Source organism: Protopterus annectens, chromosome 5.part0 (assembly GCF_019279795.1).
Source record: "Protopterus annectens isolate FY-2018-M chromosome 5.part0, PAN1.0, whole genome shotgun sequence".
Classification (NCBI taxonomy): Eukaryota; Metazoa; Chordata; order Ceratodontiformes; family Protopteridae; genus Protopterus; species Protopterus annectens.
In genome coordinates this window covers 1239003477-1239030377 of record NC_056735.1, presented here as the reverse complement: position 1 = coordinate 1239030377, position 26901 = coordinate 1239003477, and the positions used below count along the sequence as shown (strand labels likewise).

The following is a 26901-nucleotide window of genomic DNA, read 5'->3' as shown; positions in this document are numbered from 1 at the left end:
AAGTGCCTTAGGTATTTGTTGTTCTTATTACCAAATGTATATTCATATTTACTTAAAATGCTTTTTATATGTCTCAATGTTGATTAATGTGTGGAGCTTTTCTCCCCGGGCCTCTACTGAAAATGGACATATATCCAGCTAGACTAGCCCGGTTAACAAATGTAAAATAAAATAAAATAAATAAAATAAATCTGCAATCGTGGGACTCTACACATATCTGCTGACCTCACAAGACCCAAACATAGTGAAAGTTTTGAAAGATGAGAATAAATCTACCATGACATTTCTGCTTAATGTAGCAGAAGCATATCGGCATCAAGCAGGAATATAAATCAAACCAGAAGTAGATAAAAATCAGGCAGCAACTGAATGTGCCAAAAAACAAAAGAAAGAATATAAGGTGAAGGACCAGATAAGAAGGCAAGAAATGTGGAAAATGCATAAATATAGTTGCAAGTACAGAAAACTTCTGGAAGAACCACATGTTGATCAGAAACAAATGTAGGAATGGTTAAGGAGAGGCGAATTCAAACCAAGAGATGAAAGGTTAATATTGGCAGCCCAAGATAGTGGGCTACGTAAACGCTGGTTTACAAAGTCCATTGAACATGTGGGAGAAATAGACAAATGTAGGTTTTGTAAAATGGAATTGGAAAAAGTCACACACCTTGTTGCTGGTTGTGACATACTAATGGCAGAAGACTGCATACTAAAAGGCATAATAATGTGGCAAGACTGCTGCACTGCAGACTGTGCAAACATTATGGTATTGAAGTGGCTGAAAAACACAGGAAACATGAGCCATAAAGCATCATAGAAAATTATGTTTATATAACATGGGATCAACCATTACCAACAGTTCAAAAGATAGATGCTAGAATACCAGATACAGTGGTCAGTGAAAAGAAGACAAAAGTAGCATTGATCAGTGAAATCAGCACATCCAGTGACTACAGTATCTTGTGTACAGAGAAACATAAAGTCATAAAATATCAGGATCTGTAGGCAGAAACAAGAGCAATGTGGAAGAAAGATACCCAGACTGTTCCAAAAGTAGTAGGAGCAATGGGTCTTAAAAAAAGAATCTATAATCATATTTAGATATGTTACCAATGCATGTAGCTCAGTCCAAATTGTAGGAGGAGTCATTTTTGGGCACATTGTGGGTTCTGCGAAGAGCACTTTTGGCTGACATTAAACACTGAAACAATACTAATTTCATGAACTTTAATCATACTTTGACTAAGGAATGGGGTCCATTCCCATTTTGGTATTAGAAACCCAAAAGATTTGGATAAATTATAAAGAACAGTACAAAGCATTACTCTAGCACCAACACCCTAGCCCAAAGGTTCCTAGAATTTATAAACTCAAATGCTATGGAACAACTTGTTACCACTCCCACAAGAGGGAAAAACATACTGGACCTGATCATCACCAACATGGGGGCTCTATGCTCCAGACCAGAAGTGTATCCCTCACTGGTAAGATCAGATCATAAACTAATCTCAATGGATATTCACATCCCGACCCCACCCCCTGCCCAGAAAATCACAGTGAAAAACGTCTCTAAAGCAAATTTCACACTCCTCAAAACTGAGGTGGAATCCATCAAAGCCCCCGGGCCTGTGGAAAATACGGCCCAGACCGCAGAAGCCTTTATAAATGCATTCTATGAACACCTTCAGGAATGCATGGATCATGCAATCCCAAATAAAACCAAGACCCAATCCTCCAAAGGCAGGCGTCCTGTCTGGTGGACCCCAGCCATAAACAAACTATACAATAGAAGGAGGAGGCTACTACATGATAGAGCAAAACTCCAAAAAGGGAAGGCATCTCTGATCAGTATTAGCAAAAAATTACGGGCACTCATAAAATCGTCTAAGGCCATCTTCGAGAGAAAAATTGCACAGGGCACTAAAGATAATCACAAGGCTTTCTTTAGTTATGTTAGGAACCTGGGTGGGAATTCCCAGATATGCTCAGAATTAGTCCAAAATGACAAAAAATACACCGAACCCACAGACATTGCCAACATCCTAGATGACAGGTTCAGCGCAAACTTCTCCCCACCCTCCCCACCAAAAGGGCAAATATCTATCCCAGCAGAGTGCTGCCCCCCTAACATCTCAGATGCTCAGGTAAGAGCCGCCCTCTCCAAAGCAAAAAACACAGCAACAATGGGACCAGACGGTGTCCCGGGCTGCGTCCTACATGAACTCCAAGAAGAGCTAAACCCAAACATAAAACTACTGTTCAATCTCAGCCTTACTACAGGATATGTACCCAAAGAGTGGCGTACAGCAACAGTGGTCCCTCACCACAAAGGTGGTGCCTCAATGGATCCTGGAAACTATCGCCCCATAAGCCTGACTAGCTTGATCTGCAAAGCTATGGAAAGGATCATCATGAACCTCATAAATAAAGATATGGGGACCTACAGACACTGGATCCTACCCAGTTTGGCTTTGTTAAGAGCAGATCCTGCCTCTTAAACCTGGACGATTTCTTTGAAACAGTCACCAAGGCCATTGATGAGGGGAAGGTGGTCCACACAGCCTACCTGGACCTCGCAAAAGCCTTCGATACAATACCCCACTTGGGCATTATAGATAAGCTCACCAGCTTAAATATAAACCCCTATGTCACTAGATGGGTTGCAAACTGGCACAAGGACAGAACCCACATGGTTAGAATTGCTGGAGCCATGTCAGACTCCAAACCAGTTACAAGTAGCATCCCACAAGGCTCAGTCCTGGGACCTCTCTTGTTTGGTATATATTTCTCGGAGGTACAGGCCAACACGGAAGGACTGTGGCTGACCAAATTCGCAGATGACTGCAACTAGGCGCCATAATCGACTCTCCAGCCGACACAAGCATCCTACAAAAGGGCCTCATAGAAACAGACAAGTGGTGCCAGAGCCATGGCCTCAAGCTAAACGCCAAAAAGTGTATAGTCATTCCCTTTGGCAAAAACAAAGTATATATATACTGAAGTATAGCAGCCCTTCGGAAAACTCTTGTGTAGCACATATCCACCCCAGCTTCAGCTGGTTTTCACTGAAAGAAATCCTGACTACAGATTCACTTGGCCACTTGAGGGTCTTGGGAAGAACTGTAGCGGATGTGTGAAATTCACCCAGCTCCACTGGCATACAGGAATAAAGCCCTGACCAAGACCCAGGTGGCCCAAGTTCAATTAGTAGCCTAAATACCTCTCAACCTCTCTGCATAAGAATTCTGGACAAAGCTAAAAATAATGCTAAGACAAAAGCCCAAAATCAGGGGCAGATTTTAAATACTGCACTTATAAATTTAGTACACTGCTAAGCTAACAGGTTTTGCATTAGCATTTTGCATTTTTTGAAGGATAAGAAGTTTGAAACTCAAATTTCCGTCATTATTCAGTGACTTCAGTCCTTGATGGTTTGTCAGAAAAAACACAAATTTAATGAGAAACAGACCAAAACTGTGAGGGACAAATCAGGGCAGTCTTTGTAATTCTGGACATTTGAGAGGTATGGTAGCTTTTGATAACTGATAGAGTTCATGCAGAGGAAAGAAGGAGTGACGAGGATTAGCTTGCCTGCCTCTCCTCAAGGGGAGAGATGGTCTGCATGCTCACAGCACATGCTTCTTGACTGAATCCCAGGTGTATACCAGTAATCATTCAGGGGAGCTTGCTTATAAGGAGGTGGGAAGACTTGACCACATCATGTGCACATGTGTAGGTACGCATCACACAGGCTTATGGAATGCCAACTCCTCTGGACAGGTGACAGCATACGGTTATGGCCTCCAAGTCTACCTACCACCCTCTCAATCAAAACAGCCAGTGATAGTATAACGACTGCTCTTGGCTGCTCTACTACTCTCTAACCTTATGCCATAATTTATTCCCTCCACCTGTTTGTAACAGGACCCTGACTTACAAGGGACACAGCCAGGACTAACAGACCTGTTAGTGTATATATATATATATATATATATATATATATATATATATATATATATATATATATAATACAGATATACGCACACAGACACACACACACACACGCAGACACACACACACATATATATATATATATATATATATATATATATATATATATATTTATACATATATATATATATATATATATATATATATAGGTTCATAGGTTGGTACTAGGCTATTGGCCCTAAGGCCTATACAAGCCTAGCCGTAACATTTCCCCGGCTATTTTTCCAGGAATTTTACTTCCCTGATCCCCTGTCTAGCAGAGCGATTGACATGATCACTGGGGTGAATTTCCTATCTTCCATCCAGTCGTCAAGGTTCCTTTTGAAGAGGGCCAAAGAGACGCTCTGCTTGACATGTATGGGCAGTCTATTCCAGAGAATGGGGAGTCTTTGGGACAGGAATCTATCCCTCCAGCATGTTTTGTTCATTCTGATGACCAGGCTTAGATCCCTGGAGCATGTGGCTCTGAGGGATTGCAATTTCTTTAAGTGTAGCATGTCCAACAGCTCTGGGTTTGACATGGCCTTGTATGTTAAGCAGAGACTGCCTCTGAGTAGATGATATGTGACAGAGTATAGCTGGAGTTTTTTTAGACAGTTGGCATAGGTCATCTTCTTTAGGCCTGTGATTCTTTTAGTGAGGTATTTCTGCGGCCTTTCCAGCTGTTGCAGATATTTTGTGAGGTACATAACAAACAGGGCTTTATACTCTATAATGGGCCTAATGAGGGATGAGTACAGAGGGACAATGACCTGCTTTTTCCTGGATGAAAAGCCCTTAGTAATGAGATGTGCCACATAGAAGGATTTCCTGACTGTTGTGGTGATGTGGTTATGGAAGGTGAGACCACTGTCCACCTGTGTCCCTAGGTCCCTTATCACACTTTCGGTGTTTAGTGTACTGCCACTTATGTGGTAATTCATGGGTACATGGTTTTTCCCAAAGGGGATAATTATACATTTTTTGGCATTGAGCTTGAGCCCATGGCTCTGGCACCAAGCATCTGTCTCTGTAAGGCCCTTTTGCAGGATGTCCACATCATTTGGGATTCGATAATGGCTTCCAGTTTGCAGTCATCTGGGAACATTGATAGCCAGAGTCCCTTGGTGTTGGTCTGTACTTCGGAGAAGTAGATGCCAAACAAGAACGGTCCCAGGACTGAACCCTGAGGTACTCCACTTGTCACTTGTCTGGAGCTGGATTTGGAGTCGGCTACTTTTACAGTGAGGGTTCTGTCAGTAAGCCAGTTGGCAACCCATCGAGTGACGTAGGGATTCATGCCCAGCTTAGTAACTTTATATATGATTCCAGAGTGGGGGATGGTGTCAAAGTCCTCTGTGAGGTCCAGATAGGCTGTGTGGACCGTCTTACTCTCGTCCACGGCTCTGGAGACTGATTCAATGAAGTCAATCACGTTGAGGAGACAAGATTAGCCCTTCAAGAAACCAAACTGGGTGGGGTCCAGTGTTTAAAGGTTGCCAATGTCCTTGTTTATAAGTTCCATGATAATGCATTCCATGGCTTTGCAGATCAGGCTTGTTAGGCTGATGGGATGATAGTTCTCGGGGTCCAAGGTGGACATCCCTTTGTGGAGTGGGATAACTGTCACTGTGCGCCACTCACTGGGAACAAAACCTGAGGTGAGGCTATGATTAAACATGACATTTAAGAGAGGTGCCAGTTCATTTTGTAGTTCATGCAGTACACAGCCTGGGATGTCATCTGGTCCCATGGATGCTGTATTCTTTGCTTTGGAGAGTATGTTTTTTCCCTGTGTGGCCATGATTACTGGCATTTAGCAATCTTTTGGTATTGAGATGGGCCCTTTAGGGGGTGAGAGGGGGGTGAAATTGGCACTGAATCGATCTGCTAGGATATTGGCAATATCCTTGGGACTGGTATATTTAGTGCCATTTTGTTGTAGGTCAGAGCATACCTGAGTATTGCCATTTAGATTCTTGACGTAACTATAGAATGCCTTGTGGTTGTCCTTAGAATCTTTGGCAATTTTATTTTCATAACTAGCTTTGGAGCATTTTATGAAGGACTTCAGCTTCTTACTGAGGCTGGTAAGGGAGACTTTTTGTATCCTGGGATTTTCCTTTTTTCTGTAACAGTTTCTTCCTTTTGTTCTACGACTTGTTTATGGCAGGGGACCACCAGATTGGCTTCATTTTTTTTGGAGGAGAGTGTCTTGGTTCTATTTGAAATGGCACGATTTATGCTCAAGTGGATATGCTCGCACAGTGCCTTAGTATAGGATTCGTTAGTCGAACTTTCAGTTCCCATCTGCATGGGTGTCGTGAAATATGTCACTTGAGTAGCATGAAGCTGGCTTTGGAGGAGTTTTTATGGAGGTTTCCCTACTGGGGAGTGGGGATGGGATGTGGATGTCAAGTATGATTCACTTATGGTTAGACCTGACCAGCGAGGGGGGGGGGGTGACCGCTGGTGTGGAGCATTGATCTCCCATGTTGGTAATGACCAGGTCAAGAATATTTGAGCCCCTGGTTTGACTTTGGATTAGTTGATCCAGGGCACTGGAATTTATGAATTCCAAGAATCGTTGGGCAAAGGCGTTGGTACCCAAGTAGTTTTCCCAATTAATGGCAGGGTAGTTCAAATCACCCAGTATTAGGGTGCTAGGTTGTATTTTAATATTTTCCAGTATGTTTAAAAAGGTGTAGTGAGAATCTTGGGGCATGGTGGGGGATCTGTAGCAAGCTACAATTTGGATTGCAGTCTTACCTAATGTTAGTTGCACCTGTAATATTTCAGACACATTGTGTTGGGCAACTAGCCTGAGGTGTGAATATCCTTGGTGAATATGGACACTCCACCACCTTTAGTGTTTTGGTCCTGGTTTGGTGGCCGAAAAGTGTGGTAAGAGTTATAGCCTGGTATTGCAGGAGTGCTCTCTGGAGCCTATAACCAGGTCTCGGTTACTCCACAGATATCGATGTTCTCCATTTTTAGGAGTGCCTCAAGACAGTACATTTTGAGATTTAGACTTCTAGCATTGAGTAGCACATCCTTCAGATTTTGCGTGTTTTTATCTTTTACAGTGGTAGTTTTGTCATTTGAGCCTTGCCTAAAAAAGGCACTATGGGGGTGGCAAAAGCCTTAGCCAGTAACCTAAATCCCAGGGGCGACAGGTGCAGACCATCTCTGGCAAAGCATTGTGGTTTGTCGATCATGTCGTCCCAGACAGACAGATACTGGATCCCTTTGAATGACACTAAAAACTTAGCCAATTGCTGAAGTCAGTCATTTTGTCTTTATACTGTGGTATCATTCTGGGCAAGGGCAGGATGCTACTCAGGGCTAGGTTTATACCTGCCTGGGCCACATGATCCGAGAGCTCTTCCATGTCTTTTTTCATGTAGTCCAGGGAGGTACATCTCAGGTCATTCACACCAACAGGAACAATGACAGAGTCAAATTTGTACTTGTTGTGGAGTGACTTGAGTGCATGCATTGTGTGGCAGATCCTGGCTCCCGACAGGTGATGACTGTAATTTTCTCCTTGTCCAGCCTGGTGAGTGGGACATCAGTGTGCCTGACTATGGAGTCACCTATGACTAAGGATTGGGTATGTTGTTTCACCTTAGGGGCTGTTGGGTGGCTCACTGGTGTTTTGAGCTATGTGTTACTTTGGTTGTGAAAGGTGTTTGTTTGCACATCAGCTTCAGAGGTCCTTGTTGCTTGGGCGGGTTAATGGTAAGGGCCTCCACATATGTGGGTTTAGTGTTACTATGTGTCGGTGTTTGTGATGTGGGTTTTGAAGGTCTATGTGTTGCTTGAGGTATAGTGCAGGTGTTAACTCCTCCTCTTGACTGTCTAGCACAATCTTGACTGGAGAGAGCTTTGCTTCTAGTTTGGCTATGTAAGTGCATCTCTCGCAGGTTGTAGTGCTGGGTGGTAGGAGGAGAGGATTGTCTGTGTACGAGACAATTGCTGCATTGCCCCAGTATGCCCAGGTTCACAAGGTGGGCTGGAGAAATCACCGGAAGCTGACACTTGGACATGCCTGGTTCGTGTGTTTTTTTTTTGTAGAGTACAAGAGTTGTTTTCCCTTGTTTTGGCAAGGTACTTTGCAATAATAGGCTGTTTAGTGCGTACAATTACTTTCTCCTTATATACAAGGAGAGTTGAGTGTTTTTATCAGTTTAAGGCTTCCTAGTACTTTCCTGCAGGTTACAGATCTAGTGCTAGTCACCAGGATTCAGATTTTAGTGCTACTACTGAGAAACCAGCTTGTTCTAAGGGAAAATTTGAAGAGCAGACTTTCTGGCGCCGGGAATTGTTTAACCTTAGCCCTGCAGTGCTACGCGATGCACAAAATCACGCAAACACACGTTTTTAAGCTAGAAATTTGAAAAGGATAGAAATCATCCCCAAATGGCCAATAAAATTATACTTACAGAGCTGAAAACCACTCCTCTAGTGTTAGATAGGCTGTACAATGCTCACTACTCTCACTAGTAAGCAGTAGGACCTCCCTCTACCACATCTAAGTCTGGAATAGCTCTGAATACAGAAACTGAAGTCCTGAAACCAGCAAGGCCTGGGATCTGGACTATACTAGTTAGAAAAGGCAGGAAACTAGCAAACAAGATAGTACTTTTTTTTTGGTTAAAACAGGCTAAGAAATGCAACAATGCAATAAATAAGCTCAGAAAAGGCTATCACATTTGAGTGTGTAGCCCTAAACAGTAAATGCAATTTAACACTTTGCAAAAATTAGCAATTTAACTTTTAAAATTAAGCAAGGCAAGTGCACAAACTGAAAAATGATTTAAAGGCAGAAATAACAGTAGAGTAAGTAACTAGCCCACTTTTAAAGCTTTCTTGAAAAGTGCAGTTAACAAAAATGATCAAAAACAGCAAAAACCAGGCAGTTTAAGCCAAAAGTACTCGCAGTTAGCACAAAAAGTCATTCTCTCTCGTGGTGCTGTAGTAGTCTGCAGGACACCCAAACAGGATCTGCTGATCTAAAACAAGCTCAAACGCACACAAAGCGTTTTTAAGCCAGAAAGTTGAAAGGGATATAAATCAGCCCCAAATGGCCAGTAAAATTACACTTTCAGAGCTGGAAACCACTCCTCTAGTGTTAGGCTGTACAATGCTTACTACTCTCACTAGTAAGCATTAGGACTTCCCTCTACCACAGCAAGGTCTGGAATAGCTCTGAATACAGAAACTGAAGTCCTGAAACCAGCAAGGCCTGGGATCTGGACTATACTAGCTAGAAAAGGCAGGAAACGAGCAAACAAGATAGTACTTTTTTTTGTTTTTTTTTGGTTAAAATAAGAAATGAAAAAATACAGTAAATAAGCACAGAAAAGGCTATCATACTTGAGTGTCTAGCCCTAAATAGCAAATGCAATTTAAAACTTTGCAAAAATTAGCAATTTAACTTTTAAAATTAAGCAAGGCAATATGTAATTTGTACAAAAACATGTAAATAGTTTAGTGAAGTACTGGCAGACCAAAAACAAAACAACGCCAGATGATGAAACTGCATGTTTCAAATATTCATCGTTCTAAGCTACAATAACCCATTTAAATTAATTCTGTCATTTACACCTGGGGGCTGGGTTGCATTCAACTTCATTTGCCAGTTTAGTTCCTTAGTTGCCCACTAACATCTTCTCCTCTCAGACATTGCTACTCTTATATAATGCATTACTGTCATCCTATAACTGTATCTCCGTCTTTCCAATATAAAAACTCTCACATGACATGCATGGTGGAATATTAAAAAAAAGTTATGTATTTATCATAACATTCCATCTGTGTTGTCCATTTTCATTCTTCCTCAGCTGCTGGGTTCAGATGTGATCCTTGGATCCAACTCAGCCATTGCTAAAGCTTGGGTAACCAAGAAGATCTTGAGCTTTTCCCTTATTCTTAATGCAACAACCCCTAACATATCAAAGATCTCGTTTGCTGATCTTTATCAGACATGGTATTTGTTAGCATGCTTATATAAAAATAAGGGAAAAGCTCAAAATGCATGTGTTCTTTAGAGGAAAGCATATCAGCAGCTCACTCAAAAGGACAATGGTGTCCTTAGAGTATCTCATTCATCCAGAAGATTCCATAAACAAAGGATGGGGGTTGGTGAGCGGGAAGTTGAGGAAGAATGAAAATGGACAACACTGATGGCAAGTTATGGTAAGTACGTAACTTCTAAATCTGATCATGTCAACTTCCATGCTACCCTCCGTTGTTGGGATGGAGTCCCCAGCTACATATTCCTGAGCACAGTAGAACCAAAAGCTGCTTTACCCCTCAAGGCCAGATCTACTTTGTAATGAGTGATAAAGATATGAGGACTTGCCCGAGTTGCTACTGCACATATATTGTCCATTGAAAACCTAGATAGAAATACAGAAGAAACTGCCATGGACCTAGTGCAATGGGCTCTTACAGGTTTAGTTAAGGTAAGACCCAATTTGTTATAGCTATAAAAATACAATCAGTCAACCATCTGGCTAAAGTTACTTTTGCAACTGGTTTACCCAATTTCAAATCTGCAAAAGGAAACAACTGGTCTCTCTTTCTAATTTCTTTCGTCCTATGCAGATATAACATAATTGTCTGTGAACATCCAATAAATGCAACATATATTCACCTTTGCTTGCAAATTTAGGAAAGAATACTGGCAAATTAATGGATTGATTGATACTGGATTCTGACGCTACTTGGGAAGGAAAGATGCATTAGTTTGTAATGTAACTATATTCTTATGAAAAATCAAGTAGGGAGGTTTTGAAGACAAGGCTTGCATTTCTGAAATTATTCTAGCTGAGGTAATGGCTACTAAGAAGACAGTTTTCCAAGTAAGAAACTTAAGGTAAGATTTTGCTGCTGGTTCAAATGGGGGAAAGTATTAATGCTTGCAGTGCCAAGTTCAGATCCTATGGTGGAGTAGGGTCTTTAAACTGTGGTCTCAAAAGAAGAGTGCCTCTCATGAAAGCTTTGCACAGTTTAGCAGAGGCTACTGAAGAACTTTCAAATCCAGTATGAAAATTAGATATAGCTGCTAAGTGTACATTAATGGTAGAGGACCTCATCCCTTCTTTAAAGAATAAAGCTAAAAATTCAAATATGTTATGTATCAAAACTGAGAAAGGATCAATATTTTGTTGTGCCCAGTAAAGAAATCTTTTCCATTTACTTAAAAAGAGTTTTCATTTTGAGGGTTTATGGGAAGATAAATGGATATGGTGGACAGAGGAAGAAAGCATATGTTGTTTGGCTATTAATGGAATTGGAGAAACCAGGCTGTAAGCTTGAGGTTTGAGATGTCTGAGTGAATCATGCCTGAGACAGAAGGTCTGCAATCTGATTCAGAATCCAAGGTTGGTAAAGTAGATGTCATAGGAAGGGGAACCAAACCTATCGAGGCCTATAATGTGCAATGAGGATGACTTTGCTCTTCAACCTGGCAACTTTCTGCAGAAATTTCAGAATTAATGGAAAAGGCGGGTAGGCATAAAGCAGACTGGGAGGCCAATCATGAAGAAGAGCATCCCTTGGTGATTCTGTCTGTGGGGGAATTAGGGCAAAGTAGCTGCTGCATTTGTTGTTTAGGGGAGAAGCAAAAAGATCGTGGCAAGGCTGGCCCCATTGATGAAAGATCATCTCTGTCACTTTCTTGTTGAGAGATCACTCGTGAAGTAGAAGAGTTGACCTGCTCAATTTGACTGCTATCACATTGGACGTTCCTGGAATGTGTGTTGTTATGAGAAAGTGGTTGGATGATATCACCCATCGCCACACTCTGAGTGATTCTCGACACAAGGGATATGATCTGATTCCCACCTTGTTTGTTGATGTAACAAACTACTGACATATTGTCTGTTTAAATAGCAATTGTCCCTGTAGGGAGAACATTCTGGAGGGCCTGCAATGCTAAGAGCACTGCTTTCATCTCCAGAACATTTACATACAATTTGGCCTCTTCGAGGGATCAAGTGCCTTGGATCATTTTCCCAGAAAGTGTCCTCCCGCCCCAACTGGGAGTCATCCATGAGCACTCTGACCTTGGGCTGAGGGTGAATGAAAGAATGGCCTTGTAGAACCTGATCTGATTGAATCCACCACCTGAGATCTCTCTTGCATGCCTGAGTGATTCTTATTTGTGATGACGTGCATTGGTAAAGAATTGACCACTGTACTGCTAACACCCAGGGAAGAATTCTCATATGAACTCTGGCTAGATTTACTAAGGTTACCACCACTGACACTGATCCTAGAGCTGTACTCTTCACTTATCAGACCAATGATCGAGTACAATGCCCCATTCGGGATGTATCTCACCCGACATCTGCAGCAATTGGAGAGATCCCAAAAGTTCCTCACCAAAAGGATAAAGGGACTCCAAAATCTGTCATATGCTGCCAGATTGAAGAAACTCCAGCTCTATTCAGTCGCATACCGTCTGCTCAGAGGTGACATGTGCCTGACATACAAGGCCATGTCCAACCCGGAATTAATGGACATGCTCCACCTCAAAAATCCAAATCCACCAAAACCACTAGAGCAAGCGACTTAAACCTTAGCACGGATATAAATAGGACGTGCTGGAGGGATAGATTTATCACTCAGAGACTCCCTATGCTGTGGAATAAAATCCCGGTCCATGTGAGGCAGAGCACCTCGCTGACTCTGTTCAAGAGAAATCTAGACCTGTGGATGGGAGATCGTAGGTTTACCCTGGGAATCATCTCTGGGTCACTGCTGGACAGAGGCACAACAAACTAATGGGCACAGTATTTTTTCATATAAGGGGTGGCGTAAGCCACAATAATTTGGGCTAGGCTTATAAATGCCTTAGGGCAGATAGCCTAGTATAAACCTATGAACCTATGAACCTATGAACCTATGAAAGACCAAGTGGGCTGAAGTCTTGGTACTGCAAATTTTTTTCTGACCTGCAATCTGAAAGTCTGTACTCTTGAGAGAGGAAGGGAAGCTATCACTGACTTTGTGTTGAAAACTGCTCCTAGGAATTCCAAATTTTGAGAAGATTGTAGGTGAGACTTCTTGTAATTTATGGTTATCCCCAGATGAGAATAAATCTGGAGTACCTGATTTCTTGCCCTTACTAACAGATGCCTGGTTGGGGTGGTAATGAACCAGTCATCTAGATATGGAAACACCAGAATCCCTACAATCTCAAGTGAGCTGCTACTACTGCCATACATTTGGTAAACACCCTGGGGGGCTGCGGTGAGGCCAAAGTGCAGACCTCTGAACTGGTAATGACTGGCTCCCAGATGGAAGCATAAATATCTTCTGGATTGTCTGTTCATCTTTATGTGACAGTATGCATCCTGAAAGTCTACTGAGCACATACAGTCATCTTTGCCCACAAAAGGGAGAATGGACTGAACTGTGACCATATGAAACTTTGTGTGTCGAGCTGACTTGTAAAAAGTTACTGATCTGTAGTCCCCTGTTTTCTTTGGCACTATAAAGAATCTTGAGGAAATTCTGGATTCTGTCTGGTCTGGTGGGACATCTTGGATGACTCTTTTTTTCAAGCAGCTTTTGTATTTGTATTGCTGCTTCTTTCTTCTGACTGGGTGAAATGTCACAAACTGATCATAGAGTTGGGGGTGGAAGGGAAAAGGGTATTATACAACCTCTGAAAATAATCTTCTCCACCCAAATATCTTTTGTTATGTCTAGCCAGGCTCTCTGGTACAGGGATAGTCATCCCCAGATTGCCTCCAGAAGTGGATAATAGCGCCCCCTTTCAGGAGCGCTGGTAAGGATCTGTCTGAGAAAGAATCTCCGGACCCCTGGTTTTGCAAGCCTCCTCTGCCATGGCGGCAGTGTAAACCATCAGAGTCCCCCCCTGCCCCTAGGGTAACTTTCCACATGTGTCTTGGAAAGGACCCTAGAACTTACTGAACCACATCTTCTGACCACTTCGTTAATTCCTAGAAAAAGATCTTTGAGGGGATGAAAAATGTAGGCCCACTGCAGAGAGTGTCTTTATATCCTTCTCACACCTGGACAATGTGGCCTTCACTTTGGGGTCAAACAAGGAACTGCCATCAAAAGGAGCACTGATAAATGAAGACTTCAAGGGCACTGCAAAATCACATAAGAGCATCCAGGTATGCCTCCTAATGGATATGCCTGGACCTGCTACTCCTGAGGCACCTTCAGCTGCATGTGAAATGAGCCTCGTGGATGAATTCAAGACAGACTGGAAGGTAGCCAACTGAGAAGCCACAGATGATTGGACTTCAGCTGAAACAGTGAAACGGTCCTGAAAGGGAAACTGAAAGTTCTTTGATCAAATCCCTTTGTAACCTAGTAAAATGTGACAAATAGTTCAATGACCCAAGGACAAATGTTGCTGAAGTGTAGACACGCTTCCCAAATCTGTCCATTATCCTATACTCCCTGTTAGGGGGATGAACAGAGGAACTCAGTTTGGCAAATTCCTTCTTGGTGACTGCCGCCATGACCATAACATCCATGGGTATCCCTTTATCTGAAATACTTTCCCTACAGGTGGAGCTAGAATACTACTTGGCCTTTTGGGGATTGGTTCTACAGTGTCAGGCTCCTTCCACTGCTACTGAGAGACCAAATCAATGAGCTCATTGGTGGGCGTAGTAACCCAGGAAGTATATGGGCCAGCCCCAAAGGTCTCCAGAAATACTAATTCCTCAGGTGAAGGGTTGGTGCGGGTCAATAACCTCACTGCTTTAGGATCTCAAGGATGTCTCCAAATGAGACTTCTTCTGGAGCTGATCGTGGGGAACTTTCACCCTCATCAAGTTTGTATCCTCAGTGACTAACTCTTGTGGAGAGTGCCTCCTTCTGCACTTTCTCTTCTTAGTGACTTCCTTGGTGGGGTGTTCAGGGAAGTGTCAGAAAAAAATTATAATACCCTGCTAGGGAGACTGGAGGTCTCAAACTGATTGTTCCTGTGAAGTGGAAGGATGAGGATCCAAGTACAGAGACATCTGGGTGCTGGATTGAAAATCCGAGGGGTTGGGACTGGCAATTCATCAGAGCAGAAAACACCCTCTTCACAACTTCAAAGGCAGACAAAACACCCTCTTCACAACCTGAATGGCAGACCACCCAAGTGAAATAGAAGACCTTTGCACTGAGAAAGCAGGCTTCTGGATTGTAGTCTCCTCCCGCCCTGAAAGCAATCTCCCTGAGGAGGAAGTCAGAGCTGATCTGTCCAATGTTGAAGCTCCAAGGTACAGAGATGGCTTTGAGACCTTCAGATTCTATCCTAACATCTTGGATCTGACAAGGGAGCTTCGGCTCTGATAGTCCTCCAGATCAGAAGATGTTGGAGATATGGCACTCAGAGTTAGCTTTGGATCCGAATATTGGATTATCTTTGGATCCAAACCAGACAGACTCAAAGACTCAGATGCAGGGACTCTGAAGCAATTAAAAGGATCAGAGAAGGAGTGTGAAGTGGTGTTGTGGTCAAAGGACAGGCCTCCTGACCCAAAGTGATAGCAGCCAGTAACACACCCATCTGGATCTGTGTTGAGAGAAACTTTCTCATAATCCTATCCACATCTTCTTCCATCAAACTTCTGAAGAATCAAGATGAGGCCAGGGAAGGAGACTTAGTATGGCACCTTTCCATAAAGGGAGATGGGACCCTTGAAGAAAGTGGACCCACAGAGGGAGAAAAAGTCCTAGGCATAACAATAGGATGTCAGAGCTGAAAACTTCTTTTTCTTCAGATCTGAGGGGGGGAAAGGTTTGAGACCTCCTCAAATCTGACTTACTCCTCTTCCTAGACAACTCCAAGGATGGAGTTGAGGAAGTAGAAGCAACAGAAGATTTCAGCTCCTTGAACTTAAGCTTGGGGGATTGAGCCCCTGAAATAACTTATCCAAAAGAAGAAGGCAACAAACCTTTCAATATTACCTTATACTTTCTGTCCACTAAAGCATGGCAACTGAAGTTGTGGTAGGTTGAACAGTCTTCCTGTAGGTGCTGCAGACCTAAACAATAGACAAAGAGATTGTGGGCGTCTGAAACAGGCAACTTATGCCCACATTGTGAACACTTTTTAAAGCCTGAAGCCCTTCTCATCCATTCTACAACAACAACAAATAAGTCAGAAAGGAAAGTTCTTTTTTTTTTTTTGTAGAAAGAAAAATAAAGGGGTATTACCAACAATGGTAATTAGAAATACACTATTGTGTAAAAGCAAGGAAGGGATAGATACTAATGATGGTATTTATAGAACTAGGATAAGTACAAGGGCAAGGGAATAACAGTAACTAGAAAATTAAGAAGCAAAAGCAAAAAATATATAATATATGAAAGAGAAATGCTACCTTATCTGAAATTGGGTAAGGGAGAAGTGAAAGAGCTTTTTGGTTACCAAGAACTTTAGTAATGGTTGAGCTGGATCCGAGGATCGGATCCGAACCCAACAGTTGAGAATAGAATGAAAACTGACAACATCAGATCAAAGTGTATAAAATAAATAAAGATGGTGATGTAAAAGTGTTGGTGGGAGTACCTAGACTAAAATGAATTACAAAATAATTGCTGGCAGGTGGTTGGTTGAAAACCACCAGACCTACATTTAACATCTTGCACTGGAGCCTTTGTAGAAGATGTACTGTCATGAATACCTAGATAACTATTTCCATTAATTCTGTTAAATTTTACACAGCTTAAGAACAGTATAAACACATGGTGCTTTTTCATGCAAAATAGTACATTTATGCTATAAAATACATGCTCCTTACTGTTGATTGCTTGAATGGTCCCATCGTCTTATTTTTTAATTGAAGAATCCTTCTTCCAAAAAGGTTTGCTAAAATTAGTACTAAATCCGTCATCACATTTTCAGAAAACTGTTTCCAATCACCTAAAGAATAAAAATAAAATTCTGAACACCAGATATATATTACCTTACTCCAAGTCTCAAAAGCATCAATCAGCTGTTAAACAGTGTGGTACTGCATGGAATTAAGAGCAGCTAGCTTGCACATCTAATAGCACTACTACATCCTATCACTGTATAACATCTTGCCCTTAACCTTAGAAACTAGTCTGTGTATTGAATAGCACTAACATATGCTAGCACTAAATAACATCTTGTTCTTAAGTCAAGAGACTACCTTAGGAGACTCCTGGTAAAACCCAATCCTTAATCCTAAACAGCCCACCCTACTACAGGACTGGATAACATATATATTCAATTTCCAAACAGCTCTGTCTCAGACGACCAGCTAATCATGAAAGAAGATAACAGTATGTGAGAGATGCAAATACACAATTTCCTTGGAGGCAAAAATCTCACATACAAATAAGGTTGTTAAGAATACCCACACTACATCCCTCACACGAAGCAGTAGCATATCTAGGGTAAGGTGGGAGGGTCAACTGCCCCAGGTGCAAAATGTTAGTACAATCATCTGATTCCAATCTCTAATGGATCAGCAACTTTCAAAAGCTAGTATTGCATTTGTGGTTAAACCTGAGCATTGTAGCACTCTGTGTGTGGTCTAAACTATAACAACCAGTAGTGAAGCTAGGGCAGGGTGAAGGGGGAACTGACTCCAGTGGAAAGTACTGGGGGGTGTGATCGGACGATCCTGATCACTCTTCAATGTATACCAGCTTTTAAAATCAAAGTATTACATTCACAGTCAAAATTGAGCACTGTAGCACTCTGAGTGTGGCTTAAACATTTGTAGCAAGCAGTTTGCTACAGTTTAAAAGAGAGTCGATGTTTCTTTCTTTCTTTTTTTTTTTTTTTTTGAAATATAACCTAAGTATTGTAGCTCTCTGTGCTGGATATAAACTGTAGAAATTTGCTACAATTTAAACATTTATTTTCTTTTCCAGTTCTCTATGTAAGGAATAACTTTTTTTTTTAATAACATAATGAGAGGAAGGAGGACTGGGCACAGAAATGGGACCTCACTGGTTAGTGCAGGATGAACAGTGTGTGTGTTGTGTGCCTGGCCGCCTGTTTGGTGTGCCAGTATATGGGGCTGTATTTTTGTTGCTGTATTTATTTTGCTCTTCACCAGAAAATAGCTTGTGGGGGGGGGGGGGGTTAGGCATGGATTGAGTTTTCTGTTGCCAAGACACAGCCATTTGTCATCCTAGTTTTTTTTGGCTCTTCACTTAAAGAGCTGAGGGTGTGGAGTGCTAGTACAGTTAGCTAAGCTTCTGGCAGCAACTGCTTGCTACAGTTTAAAAGTAAAAAAAAAAATCTCTCTCTTTTTGTTTTTAATTAAAAACTTAGCACTGGTAAGGCATGGGGTGCTGGCCCAGCCAGCTGAGCTTACTGCATTATAGAAACTTGTTTGCTACAGTTTAAAAGTAAAAAAAAAACTCACTGGCTTTTTATTTTTAACTAAAACCTGAGAACTGTCACTCTCTGTCATAGCCGGCCTTAGGCATAGGCCAACTAGGCGGTCGCCTAGGGAGTCACTGTAGTAGGGGCACTTTTCCAGTACGTATTTGGTGTAGGTAGACCAGGATGGGGCACCAGGTGTTGTGGTGGGGGATGCCAAGGAGCCCTTTTGCTTAGGGCACCAGTTGACGTAAGGCCGCTCCTGCTCTCTGTGCAGGGTATAAACTGTAGCAACTATTTGCTACATTTGTAGCCAGCAGTTTGCTACAGTTTATATAAAGATTTTTTTTCATTGAAAACAAAAACACCATAGCACTCTTGCAGACAGGATATAAACTGTAGCAACTGTTTGCTTTATTTGTGGTAAGCAGTTTAATATAGTTTATAAGAAGAAATGATTTGTTTTAATTCAGACATGAGAGCCTTAGTGCTCCATGCAGGCGGAGTATAAGCTGTAGTAGAAGGAATGTCTTTCTTTGGGTCTTCATATGAAGAGCTGGGGGTGGCACATTGGTTTAAGGTAATGGCACAGGGCAATTGTTGGGTCAGCTATAGTTCTCTGCTGCAGTGCTTAAGAGAAACCTTCCCAAATCTCAAAGACCTCCAAAGCCAACTAATGGCAGCAGTGCTCTTCAGCAATCACTAAAACACATACCATAAGCAACAACAAACATTCATATGAACATACACCCAATGGTCACCCAAGAATAGAGCCCATAAGGCAATCATATACTTTACCTAATATTCTTATCATTGGGAATTCATTGTGTGACACACAGATGTCCCACTCACCAAGTTAGACAAGGAAAATATAATGGTTAGTTGCCTATATGGAGCCAGGATCCACAATACCATGCATACACTTGTTACTGTACTGCCCATACTAATATGACTTGATCATATTGCATGTAGGTGTAAATGACCTGAGACATATCTCACTGGATGTCTCAGAATATGTGTCACAGACAGGTATAAGCCTTGCACTTAGCAGCACTCTACCATCACCAGGGATGATGCCACAGTATGAACATGAAAATATTAATTGTATTAGTTTTTGGTGCCATTCCAGGGGCATCCATTATCTGTCAGCATGGGAGGACATAGTCAACAGACCATGTTGCTTTGCCATGGGTGGGATGTAACTGTCCCCCATGGCTTTTGGATACTGGCTAAAACTTTATCCACCCCTTAAAGCCTTTTTATGCAATGCCAAAAAGATAATACTACCAACATAGTGAAAAAGTTCCCAAACAACCTTAAAAAGTTACTGCTCATTTCTAGGAGCCTAAACAAGAAACTTCACACCCTGCAAGCCCTCTTCTCTCTGGAGAATATAGACATCTGTGCAGTTACAGAGACTTGGTTCAAAGTCATACAAAGTATTCTGGCAGTGCAAGGCTACAGTACCTTCTACATATTTAGACCAAAAACAACAAAGATGGGCCAAAGGTAGAGGTGCCTCAATCTACATCAGCAACAAATATATTTTCAGATAGGATGATATCACAAAGTTCATTCATGTACAAGTCACCATAAATAAGGTCCTTCAGTATATCAGGGTTAGCGACAGGTCACCATCTATGCCCCTAGAGTCTCAAGACTCTTACCCTAACCTACTACAGGTGCTCAACAGCCAACAAAACACCCTATTCATGCATGACTTTAACTACTCCTCTATAGACTGGACAGCATACACTGCCTCAATTTCATAGGCACAATGCTTTCTGGACTTTAACACAAACAACCTGGAACAGATAGTACATGCCCCAAACACATGAGCAAACATACTGGATATGGTACTCACCAAAATGGGATAGCAATGCACCTCCCCTGTTTCAAGACCACACTAGTTGGGTCAGATCACAAAACTGTCTTTTTTGAAGTAAAAATCAACCAAAAAAGTTAGGAATTACTCTAAGTCAAACTGCATCTTATTAAGTGAAGGTCTGTCAAAATCCAAGGCTCCCCAAAATTCCAAGAACACAACTACCTATGCAGTGATTCACAGAGTCCTTATACAAAAAATGTGGATGGTGACATGCAGGCTTTTTTTTTTTTTTTTTTTTTTTTTTTTATCATTTGTTGACCGGGAAAGTCAGACTAGGTTCCACAGAGCCTGTTTTCAGTGGAGGCCCGGGGAGAAATGCTCCAGATGCATGTCTTTGGCTGCTGTACCTACCTCCACTAAACCCAAAACAAACACTAAAAACAAACCCCACTCTTGGAATCCTCACCTAAACATGGTATATGATAAAAGAAGAAAACTCCTGGCCAAAATTAGGAACAACTACTACCTTAAAGACAAGTGTTCTCTTGTACAAATAACAAGAAACTTAAGATGTCTAATTACGTCCAACAAGGCCAACTACAAGGTCAAGATAGCCTTGCAGGCTAAGGGCAATCACAATGCCTTCTTCAACTATTTCCAGAACCTTAAAGATAACACACAGCAGTGTGTTAAACTGGTGGTGAACAGTAATACCTTACTGATCAGGGTGACATAGCAAATTTATTGGCCAATAAAATCAGCTCAAACTTCACCCCTTATCTCCTGCCTCAATTCCAGCAGATGAAATCCCCTCCTATATATTTCCTCCAATTATTAGCAGGGACTAGGTGCCAGCAGTACTTGCCTCTGTAGGTCTCTACAACATCCCCCAGATGCCTCTGGAGCAGTGTAAAACATGACCTATCAGGAACACTTGAGGCACTCTTCAACTACAGTCTTGAAACAGGCTATGATCCAAGTGAATGGAGGACTACAGCAGTCATTCTCCTCCACAAGGGCAGACCATCAAATGACCCAGGGAACTACAGACCCATCAGGCTAGTAAGCCTAACATGCAAAGCCAAATTACCATGGAGATGATAAACAAGGACATTGGCTACCTAAAGACACTGGGCCCATCCCAGTTTGACTTTATCATGGGGAAGTCATGCTTACTTAAGCTAGACAACTTCTTTGAGAAGGTCACGAAGGCAATGGATGATGATAAAACAGTGCATATTGCATATCTTTTTTGTTTGTCTTGTGCACACAGCACATCTTGACCTTGCTAAGGCATTCAATACAAAATCCCACTCAGCTACTGTTGACAAACTTTCTGAGCTATTCATAGATCCATACATAACTTGCTGGACTGCTGGCTAACTCACAGACAGGACACAAGAAGTCAGGATCGGTGAGGCAGTCTCCACCAAACCGGACACCAGCGGAGTACCCCATCTTCATGCTAGGCCTACACCAGCTTGGCATTTACTTCTCAGAAGTCAAGATTAACATTCAAGACCTGTGGCTCACCAAGTTCATAGATGACTGTAAACTGGGAGATATTACAGATACCCCCAAGACACCAATATCTTGCAAGAGGTCTTACACAGACAAGTGACTGGTGTCAAAGCTGTGGCCTAAAACTTTGTGCCAAAAATGCATTATAATACCCTTTGGGAAACTGTCAACCCAAGCTAAAGTCAATCCAGTAGTAAGGAATCTAGTAGCATATGTGGACAATAATCTGGCCTTTGACAAACATATAGCTAAGACAGTAAGAAAATTATTCTATGTTGCCCAATTTATAGGTAAGGGTATGGCATTCAGGTACAAGGAAGGTATGGTACCACTCTATTAGGCCCTTATCAAACCTATCATTGAATATAATGCCCCCTTTTACAAGCCATAAAAAGCACTATTTTGCAAAGTGAAAATCCTAGCTATTACTGTAAATAGTTTAAAGATTAAATAATCTGTATTAATCTAATCTGTATTACACAGAACAATTTAATATCTAATATATCTATATCTTTTTGCTTCCTTTTTTCATAATATCCATATTCTATTGTATTCATAGTTATGCAATTAACATTTGTAAATCCTGTTAAATAGTTTTCATCACATATTTCTTTCCATAATTGGTTCACTCTATTATAATTCAAAAAACATGTTCAATGGTTCCCCACAATTTATGCAAACTCTTTGATTGCTTTATATGGCATATTTGCCTTTACCAGTAACTTGTTTATAGATAAGCTCCATAAAAATCTGTACATTCTACATATCATTCACATCTTTTCATTCTTGTTTTTGCCACTTTTTATCTTCTAGATGCTTCCAAGGAGACACATAATAAACATTTTCCATTATATTTTCATACCATGTTCTTCGGTTCTTGTCTATGTTTCTTAAATCAACCTTACATGTTAATATTTTTCCTTGATATAATTTCATTTCCATGTAAGTGATTCCTTTACTTTTTTTAGACCTTTAAGTTTTTCCCATATTGATTTACATTTTCTTCTATAATTTTTATTAACAAATTCACTTTTTCTTACATTCCTCTTAATACGTTATATATATTTAATGAAACTCTATATACAATTGGGTTTACTAGACCCAGACCTCCTTCATTTTTATTAACATAAAATATTCCTCTTTTAATAGGATTCAACCTAGATCCCCATATGAATGTAAGTAGCACATTCAATATATCTTTTTCACATTCTGGTGGTATCATAAACACACTTGCTACATGTGCTATTTTGCCTAATGCCACTGAATTAATTAAATATACATTTTTATATGAAAGTTTAAAAGTTCTCCAGAATATACAGATACTTCTTATTTTATATATCATGTCTTTCCATTTTGCAGTTCTCTGCTGCTTACTACCAGACTTTATTCCCCAAATTTCTATTTGTTCATTATTAAATTGAATGCCTTTTCTTTTTCCAAAGAATTCCAGTATTTACTTTTTTCTTCATTAATACTTAACCCTAACATCTTTAATTCTTTGTTACGTACCTGAATGGCTATATCCATCCACCTTTAATTTTGCGCAACTAATACTAAATAATCCACATAAGAGAACATCAATGGAATCTGAATACCCTCCGGAGAACAATATGTAGCTTCATCTAATGTTCTATTTATATTTGAAATGACTGCATTCATAATTAATGCAAATAGTATACTGCTTACTGGACACCCTTGCTTAATACCACTCTTTACTTTTATAGTCTCATGTAACCAACCATTTATCGCCAATCTTACTTTATTTTTATTATAAACACATTTTAATACATTGATTATTTTATCACTTATGTTATATTCTTTCAGGATGCTCCATAATGTTTCATATTTATTACATCATCCACCAATTCTATTATTAACATTAATAATTCTTGACTTTCTTTTTCTTTTATTCCAAATACTGTTTCAGTCAGTACTGTATTAATCTTACTTATTATTCTTTTTTCTATTATTTTCATAAATATCTTATAATCCACATTATTTAATACTAGATGTCTCCATTTTTATGTCTGCTCTGTCTCCCATTTTTCCCTATAAATTTCATTGCTTCTATACATATTCTTTTGTCATTTACTCCCCTTTCAAACTATTCAGTCATTACCTATAAAAACATTCTTTTGCCATTCTTGCATATTGTTGCACGTTACATATTCAAGTCTATCTAAAGCTGTGGCTGCTTTTTTATTTAATGCTTTAAATATATTTTTAAATTCTGTCAATGTAATTTTTTCTTCCATTCTCTTATTATACTCGTTGGTTAGTTTTTTTTAAGTTCCATCCTTTTTTTCTTTTAATGTTGCCTATTGAAAAGTGTTTACGAATATGCTTTTGTCTGCATGATTTCTTTTTGTCTAATGATTATACTTCCTTCCTCATTCCTTAACTCTTTTTTTCTTTAACAATTTTATTAAGATATGGTGCTACTTCTTCCTTTCTTCCTTGCAAAAAGTATCTTTGCTTGAATAACTTTTTTATTTTTTTCTCACTTTATTTCATATAACATTTTCTTTTTCTTGAAATTCCGCCTTATTGCCTACTACAATCTAAAAACCTGATTGCTGATCTCCTTATAATTGTCACTGTCTTGTATTCTTTTTGTCCTTTGCCATTCTAATATCTCGTTTTTATACTACTCTTTCAAACTAACCCACCAGTCTGTCCAGTTTTAATAAGATTCTTTCATATTTATATGATCTATCCATAACTGATGTATTGTTTCTTTCACTTGTTCATTTATGTCTGATTCATTAATTCTTTTTATACCTGTGCCTATTCTTATATAGCCTATTATTTCCTAGATTGCTGCATGATCTGAAAAAACTGTAATTTTATCTTCCTGATGTAATATATGTATAGTTTCTGGTACTATAAAATAATCAGTTTTGGTTCTTAGATTACTTCTTCTGTATGTCCATTGTTTGTTTTTCCAGAAAAAAACATTTTAGAGCTTTTAATCATATCAAAAAGAACTTTTGTATCTGCCCCTTCTTTTTGTCTATGTCTTAGATCACAATTAACGTTACCTACTACTATTTCTGCATATTTACACTCATATAATCAAATATTTTATTAAACAAGATCTTTCTTTCTTTTTGTATAGTATATGCATAGAGTGCAATTATCCTATACATTTGATTCTTCCATCTAATATCTAGTATTAGTATTCTTCCTAATAGTACTAATCTAGAATCTCTATACATTTTTTATATAAAATTGCTATGCCTAAACATTTTTTATCTCCCAGGTTCCATATAACTTTGCCCTCCACAGCCCATTAACTTGTATTCTATCTTCTTCTGTTGTTATTCTTATATATATATTAGTACTATACTGTCCTTATCTAACTTTTTATACCATTCCAAAATTCCTAGCCTTTGATAAACATTCTTTAAACTGTTTATATTAATAGCTAGGATTTTCACTTTGCAAAATAGTGTTTTTTACTTTTATCCTTTAAGTTTCTTATTTCTCCTATACCCATATTTTGAATTTGTGTTTTCTATCTTTTACTCTTTTTCCAATAGAACTTCTACTTTTAACGTTTTTCCATTTATCATCCCCTTCATCACTTGAATTACTTGCTTCTTCCTCTATTTCCCCTTCTTTGCTTCCTTTATAATTTCATTTACTGCCATTCCTATATCAGTCTCGGTCATCTCTTTTTGTTGTGTTTCTTCTGTATTATCTACCAACACATCCTCCCTACTTCGTTCGATTATTGCTACTTGTGTATCCTTTTGCATCTTATTGCAGTCCATTCATGAATGCCCTATTTTTTCATACTTTATGTATTTCGGTTAACATTTTTTCATTTCATGACCTGTTTTACCACAAATGAAACATTTCTTTTTATCACAATTGCTGATTAAATGGTTGTCTTTACCACACAAAAAAAAGTTTTTATTTGTCCACCTCAACAAAGGTAGCCTAGTAACAGAGTCAGGAATTACACACCCATAAGCCTGATCAGCCTCACCTGTAAGCCCATGGAATGTGTCATTATCGACCTCATAAATAAACATATATGTGACCTCCAAACCCTGGATCCTACCCAATTCAGCTCTGTGAATGGTAGATTTTGCTGTTAAATCTGAATTTCTTTGAAAGTGTGACCAAGGGCATTGATGAGGGCAAATCTGTGCACACAGCATACCTCGACTTGGCAAAGGCTTTCAACATGATCTCACATTCAGGCATTACTGATAAACTTAGCAAACTAAATGTAAACCCCTTCATTGTGAGATGGGTTACCAAGTGGTTCACAAACCAGACACACACTATCAAAGTGGGTGACTCCACATCAACCAGCAGACATGTACCAGAGGGGTGCTACAGGTGTCAGTGCAGGGCACCTTACTGTTTGGTATATACTTCTCAGAAGTTCAGGTCAAAACTAAAAGGTTGTGGCTGACCAAGTTTTCAGACGACTGCAAACTAGATGCAATCACTGAATTCCAAAATGATGGTCAGTATACTCCAGGATGGTCTCACACAAACTGACTGGTGTATTAGTCATGGTCTCAAACTGAATGCAAAGAAATGCATCATCATTCCCTTCAGCACAAACAATGTCCCTTCACACTATCAAATCAATAACAATAGCAAGTGCCCATGAAGTGGTAAGGGACCTGGAATCATAGGCTGACTGCGACCTTAACTTTGACCACCACATGTCTACCATTATAAGAAAAGCTTTCCATGTAGCTCACATGATTAGTAAAGGCATCGCCTCAACATCAAAAGAGATGATAACCCCCCTATACTCAGCACTTATCCGGCCCATAATTGAGTATAACGCCCATTCGGTATGTACCGTACTAAACATCTACAGCAATTAGAGATACATCAGAAGTTTCTAACACAGAAGATCAAGGATCTCCAGCATGTGCTTTACATAGGCTGACTAAAATCCCTGTCACTATATTCCGTATCATACAGATTTCTTAGGGGAGACTTATGTCTGGCCTACAGAGCAACCCAAGACCCAAACCTAATGAACTTAATGCATATTCATAAATCAAATGGTCTAGGGCTACCCATTCCAGGGACATAAGTATGGCCTGCAACTTAAGCAGGACATAATGGAGGGAAAGCTTTATCTCCCAGCCAGTGCCATATCTTTGGAACAGGTTACCAATTCATGTGAAAAAGAGCACCTCTATGACACTGTTCAAGAGGAACCTGGATG

At 40.1% G+C, this 26901-nt stretch overlaps 1 protein-coding gene across 1 annotated transcript in view; it reads right to left on the bottom strand.

Annotated features, from left to right (window-relative positions):
* LOC122802346 (probable ATP-dependent RNA helicase DDX60) overlaps positions 1-26901 on the bottom strand; it is a 682486-nt gene that overhangs the window by 408090 nt on the left and 247495 nt on the right. The window contains exon 5 of the mRNA XM_044071983.1: positions 16785-16906. Coding sequence (XP_043927918.1) covers positions 16785-16906 — 122 coding nt within the window. The remainder of the gene's footprint in view (positions 1-16784; positions 16907-26901) is intronic.